Source organism: Heptranchias perlo, chromosome 12 (assembly GCF_035084215.1).
Source record: "Heptranchias perlo isolate sHepPer1 chromosome 12, sHepPer1.hap1, whole genome shotgun sequence".
Lineage (NCBI taxonomy): Eukaryota > Metazoa > Chordata > Chondrichthyes > Hexanchiformes > Hexanchidae > Heptranchias > Heptranchias perlo.
The window spans coordinates 49,342,621-49,349,401 of record NC_090336.1 but is presented as its reverse complement, the minus strand read 5'-3'; the positions used below and the strand labels follow the sequence as shown (position 1 = coordinate 49,349,401).

General features: G+C 44.8%; 1 protein-coding gene across 1 annotated transcript; it reads left to right on the top strand.

Annotated features, from left to right (window-relative positions):
- The first annotated feature begins 3,952 nt into the window (after window positions 1–3,952).
- On the top strand, window positions 3,953–5,958 carry kcna4 (potassium voltage-gated channel, shaker-related subfamily, member 4). The gene has a single exon (XM_067993530.1). The coding sequence runs from the start codon at window positions 4,032–4,034 to the stop codon at window positions 5,493–5,495; it is 1,464 nt and encodes a 487-aa protein (XP_067849631.1). The 5' UTR covers window positions 3,953–4,031; the 3' UTR covers window positions 5,496–5,958.
- The last annotated feature ends 823 nt before the right edge of the window (window positions 5,959–6,781 follow it).

Genomic DNA, 6,781 nt, shown 5'->3' with positions numbered 1-6,781 from the left:
ATCCAGCAGTTACGCCGCTAAAAATTTTCGATCTGAAGGGTGCAGGAAAATGTCCAACAAACGGCGCATGCCGTGAGATACCCTGCTCCATCAAGATTCAGCCCAATTAAGTTTTACATTTTTAAATATTCAAAGTTTTGCTTTCCCTACCCCATGTTTTTCTGTAACTTCAATGCATATAGCATTATGCAATCTTGAACAAACCCACTAGTGTAGTTCAGGCTTTATGTAGTTGATTAATGCACTGTCTGTCTGTTGTTTAACATGTTAAAAACAAGGTGAGGCAAACCATTTCCATCCATGAGAGCAATGCATATTAGTGCTGTGTAAATATAGTTTTGCTTAATATTTCAACCTGATGGGAAATCACGTTATTCTTATTTTTAATTTTATACCACTCTATTACTTTCCTTTTCTAAGCAGTTTAATGATGATATACTTCGATGTCTTATCCATCACTAGGTAAAGGTCATTCATAGAATCATAGAAAGTTACGGCACAGAAGGACACCATTTGGCCCATTGTGTCCGTGCCGGCCGAAAAAGAGCTACCCAGCTTACTCCCACTTTCCAGCACTTGGTCTGTAGCCCTGTAGGTTACAGCACTTCAAGTGCACATCCAAGCACTTTTTAAATAAGTTGAGGGTTTCTGCCTCTACCGCTCTTCCAGGCAGTGAGTTCAAGACTCCATCACCCTCTCAGTGAAAAAGAAATTCCTCAGCTCCCCTCTAATCCTTCCACCAATTACTTTAAATGCTCCCGGTCACTGGCTCCTCTGCTGAGGGAAATAGGTCCTCCCGATCGACTCTATCTAGTCCCGTCATAATTTTTTATACCTCAATTAAATCTCCCCTTAACGTCCTTTGTTCCAAAGAAAACAACCCCAGCCTATCCAATCTTTTCTCATAGCTAAAATTCTCCAGCCCTGGTAACACCCTCGTAAATCTCCTCTGTACCCTCTCTGGTGCAATCACATCTTTCCTGTAATGTCATGACCAGAACTGTACGCAGTACTCAAGCTGTGGCCTAACCAATGTTTTATACTGTTCTAGCATAACCTCCCTGCTCTCATATTCTATGCCTCGGCTAATAAAGGAAAGTATCCCATATGCCTTTTTAACCACCTTATCTACCTGTCCTGCTACCTTCAGGGATCTGTGAACATGCACTCAAAGGTCCTTTTTTTCCTCTACACCTTTCAGTATCCTCCCATTTATTGTGTATTCCCTTGCTTTGTTTGCCCTCCCCAAATGCATTACCTCACACTTCTCTGGGATTGAGAGAATTGTATTTATTTCAACTGAATAGGGTAATTAATTAGACAATTTTATGTAAAGAAAATGTTTTTTTTGATAAAATAAAGTTAATTCCTTATAAATTAGAATTGATGTTCCCTTAATATTTACAATTCAAATACTGTACAGTAAGAACCCCCATTTCCATTTTAGTTCACGTGACCATTTGACACTGTGTACTATATTTTTAAATCTATGCAACGTAGCTTGTGGCTGTCACTTCAATTATTAAGACGGTAAATTTTAGGACACAAAGATCAAGTACGGATTAGACAAAGTTTGCTCCAACCGTGCAAAATATCAATTGGATATGTCATTGGGGGAACCGAACTCTGAATTTATTATTCTTTGGTTTTACACTTGGAATTACACATCGACACACACGCATATATGTATTCCCAGAACATTACGTTATGTAAGTGCTGTAGCTAATTTTAAGTTACACTACCGATTTCAAATAAACTGCAATTTATATTCCAACCACTAAGGGAGGATATAAGGCTGCTATGTACGAGGTGACTCACTAAAAAGCACTTTGTTTTGTCCTTCACAATACACAGCACAATTGGAGTTGAAAGCAGCTGCACCAGTAAGACGTATATATATATGTAGTAATAAGTAATATCTGGTACTGTGTATTATTAAATATAGGTATTGCGGCTTAAAGCGGATAAATCGAGAAAGAAATTACTATATTATCGAACAAGTCAATATGAAATTGGTTCCGGAAAGCTTCATCTGAATGATCATATCAGCAATTGCAGTTTTACCGCGATTTGAGGGAAATTATCAAAAACTGTCATCGTTTTAGGTATAATAGGCGAGAAACGCACGGATTATGTTCCTCCATTTGTTTTCCACGACTGTGCGCACAGAAATACAACTCTTCGCTTCTCTTTGCAGAAATCTTATCTTTTGATATTTCACTCGGGACAGAGCAAAATCGGTTAGGACGCACTTGATCAAGTGATCATAGTGCAATAGCTGTAACGGCGAGTTCTGTCCTGTTAATCGTGGTACAGTAATCCTGTCACAAAACAGACTGGAGAGTGACTAACAGAATTTATAAACGCCATGGGTTACAGACATAAATTGAATCTTCATTTTATTTATCAAGGATAAGTCGTAAGTATTATTATTGTTGCCCCTTTTTTTCCTTGTGATTCATTATATATTCTAATGTACCTGCATAAATGTGTTATTTTGGATTGGAAAGTGTTTGTATTAGAACGACTCGTCTGTGTTAATAAAGCAAGCACATCTGCGGCAGAAATGTAATTGAGGTTATGAGACAGTCTCCAATTGCCAGTTCTTTGCTGTGCTAAAATACAGACTAATCAATCTCGCTCGTGCCCTCTGTTTCACATACACATAGAATTACATCTGCCCCCTTGGTTTGTTTGAAATAAGCAATTAAAACAGTTCCTTTTGAAAATAAATATTTGTTGATATCATGTTGTCTGCTTGATGGGGTTGCCGGTTTAAGTTTTACATTTCTTTATTGACAGCGCCCGAGCAGCGTAAATAACAGAGCCCCACTGCTTTCCAGTAGACGAGTCCCCAGCATTGCCTATCGCTTAGGTCCTGTGGTGTTAAGTCTGTTGTGGCCAAAAAGCTAGGTCGGGTCCTGCACGAACAATATTCCACCAGCGGGTGGTGAGGGGTGACATGAAATTACTTTGCATCAACACCCTGCAGAAATCTACTTCTTGACAACAGCTCTGAAACAGTTAGATCTGCCCTTTAACCCTTCCCCTTAACAACATAGGAAAAGGAAGGGGGCAGAAAGAAAAATAAAACTTATATATTTTTTTCTAGGCTGTAATCAATTTGGAGATGATTTGCCTCGGTTGCATTAATGTGTTAATATTATTCATCTATGTTATGTATTCCCGAATACATAGAATTGAATACAAGGATCATTGATGGTATTGTTTGGATGGCAAGGTTGTTATCCGCCTGGAAATATGCATATTTCAACCAGTGCAAATATATACTCGAAGTGACAGAATGTAATAATTAGTGACAACTTTTTTGTTTGTTTGCAGAGCCTGTGTGCATGGAGCATCCTGGAAAGTGCTAAGCCGCTTTCGGGTAAACGAAGCGGTCGTTTCCCCCCCCACAAGAGTGTGGAGGCTGGCTCCATTGGAAAAAGAAGATGGAGGCTGCAATGGTGAGCGTGGAAGGCAGTGGGTGCAACAGCCACCCGCCTTACGGCTACGCCCAGCGGAGGGAACGCCTCGCCAACTCGCGCGCGGCTGCCGCCGTCGCCGCTGCCAACAGCAGCAACCAGCACGCGACCAGCAGCCGCGAGCCCACCGGCAACTGCCAGGCGCGCGCTGGGGAGAGGAGGAGCGATCGCCATGGCAACTCCGCCGCCGCTGGTGGTGGTGGTTCTTCTTCTTCTGGTGGAGGAGGTGGAGGAGGCTCATCGCGCGCCGATGTCAGTCACGGCAGACGGCAGCAGCCGGGGAGAAACGGTCGAAGCCGGCGCGCGCCGGGGGACAGGAGGGGTCGCCACAGCAACGGCGGCTCGCGACTCTTGCTCCACTCTCAGGAGGAGTCGGAGGAGGGGGGAGGAGGAGGAGGGGGGAGCGGGGGGGTGGAAGAGGAGTCGGAGGAAGGGGGAGAAGGAGGGAGGCAGCAGGAGCAGGAGGAGGAGGAAGAAGAAGAGGAGGAAGAGGAGGAGGGTTACCGTCGCTACCAGCAGCGCCGCTACCGCCGCTTGCACCGCAATATGGACGGCGAGGAGACGTCTTCCCTCGCCGACCAGCCGCCCCAGGACAGCTACGAGTCGGTCTACAGCGAGTACGAGTGCTGCGAGAGGGTGGTCGTCAACGTGTCGGGGCTCAAGTTCGAGACGCAGGTGAAAACCCTCGACCACTTCCCCGACACCCTGCTGGGCGACCCCGAGAAGAGGATGCGCTACTTCGACCCCCTGAGGAACGAGTACTTCTTCGACAGGAACCGTCCCAGCTTCGACGCCATCCTCTACTACTACCAGTCGGGGGGCCGCCTGAAGCGACCCGTCAACGTCCCCTTCGACATCTTCTCGGAGGAGATCAAGTTCTACGAGCTGGGGGACGAGGCCATGCTCAAGTTTCGCGAGGAGGAAGGTTTCGTCAAGGACGAGGAGAAGCCCCTGCCCGAGGACGAGTTCAGGCGGCAGGTCTGGCTGCTCTTCGAGTACCCCGAGAGCTCCAGCCCGGCCAGGGGCATCGCCATCGTCTCGGTGTTGGTCATTTTGATCTCCATCGTCATCTTCTGCTTGGAAACTTTGCCCGAGTTTCGGGACGAGGGAGATTTCCTGGTGGCAGCCGGCCCCGGGGTCGCCAACGGCACCAAGCCCTCGCAGCTGGCCGCGACTTTCAGCGACCCCTTCTTCATCGTGGAGACGGTCTGCATCATCTGGTTCTCCTTCGAGCTGCTGGTGCGCTTCTTCGCCTGCCCCAGCAAGCCGGGTTTCTTCAAGAACATCATGAACATGATCGACATCGTCTCCATCTTGCCGTACTTCATCACCCTGGGCACCGACCTGGCCCAAGAGCAAGGGAACGGCCAGCAGGCCATGTCCTTCGCCATTCTGAGGACCATCCGCCTGGTCAGGGTATTTCGGATCTTTAAGCTGTCCAGGCACTCGAAAGGACTGCAGATTTTAGGGCACACCCTCCGAGCCAGCATGAGGGAGCTCGGCTTGCTCATGTTCTTCCTCTTCATCGGTGTCATTTTGTTTTCGAGCGCCGTTTATTTCGCAGAAGCAGACAATCCGAAATCTCAATTCACCAGTATTCCCGACGCTTTCTGGTGGGCTGTGGTCACCATGACCACGGTGGGATACGGGGACATGAAACCCATCACAGTGGGAGGGAAAATAGTGGGATCTCTTTGCGCCATCGCGGGGGTTTTGACCATCGCATTGCCGGTCCCTGTCATCGTTTCCAACTTCAACTACTTCTACCACCGGGAGACAGAAAACGAGGACCAGTCTCCAGTTACGCAGACTTCCACTTGCCCTTACCTCCCTACAAATTTCCTGAAAAAGTTCCGCAGTTCTTCGTCTTTGGGCAACAAATCTGAATACTTGGAGATGGAGGAGGGGTTGAAAGAATCTCTGTGCTTGAAGCAGAAATCCAAAGGCAACGGCACAGAAACTGTCAAACAAAATTCCGTGAATCTCAAAGCAGTGGAGACCGATGTGTGATGGGACAACTTTCTTGTACACTTTCAGTCGTGTTAACACACTGTTCCCTCATGAAGTGCTTAACCAGCACTGAACGAACGGTATGCAGAAAATAAAGTGAACTAAAAATAACGGGAGAAGTTCAGCTCTTAAAAATAAAGCAAAACATCAAAGAAAATTACGTCGGTAGTATGTGCGAACAGGAGAGATTCTAAAACGATGGCAGTGCTCGTGGATAGAAAAGTCTTGCACTGTATACACTTTCGAGACAAGGATAAAAAAAAACTTTTACAGTTTCTGGTGAACCAAGGATGCGTGTGGCACAGAGTAACTCAGCTGCCAGATTCTTGAACTCGAACGCAGTCCACAAACTCATTTTTTATGGGAATGTTGCTCATTTTGCACTGTACTTTCCTAGTAGTATATCGAAAAATCAATATCATTAGTAATGCCCTTTTTATATATCCAAGTGGATTTATACATTATGGTGATCCCCTAAATACTGTTTAATAGATTGAAACAATGGTTTTATCAGGCCTATGGTTTTTTTTGGAATATTTAACCTACGATGCTATTACTTCAATTGGTGTTTTTCCCCTAAAAAATATCATAACACTGCATTAATTTAAAAGGATCCAAAGCTGAAATCTATTATGGAAGACTTATTGAGGTATTTTGAATTAATCAGGAATCAGCATTTTCTAAGTACTCCAAAACGACACATCTGTTAATAAAAGTTACGAGTTTCTACATAAAAAACTTTAATAATGAACAGCCAACACCAGTAGCTACTGACAACAGGTGGAATTGGTTACCCATATTTTTGAAAGCACCAAGAAATCAGCAAAAGGCGTGGACCGGGAATATTATTAGGGCCTTATAGCTGATACGAAGGCAACACTGATAACGAATGAAGCTCAGCTTCTGCATAACACCGTTGACAGGATCATCCGAACCTTCGTCTCAAGCTTTCTTGAAATCATACATGTCAAACTCTGATAAAGTTACATACAGAGCACCCAGTTTAACCCTAGTTTCGTGGGAAAAAATCATTTAATCTAAGAATACCATTTACCTATTATAAATGGGAAGATTACTGTTTAAACAAAGTACCTAAACAGCTAAGCTGCTTGACTTCTGGCCGAATAACCCTGTATACATACTTGCTTTTGCACTCTATTCTGCCCGTCAAAACCTGTGCAAACTGTGAACTTTGGGAAACTTTTGCTCCGTTTAGTCCATTTTTTAACTACTGTGAAAGATTGTCAATTACGCAATTGCTCGACAATCATCGGAGACGACTTAAC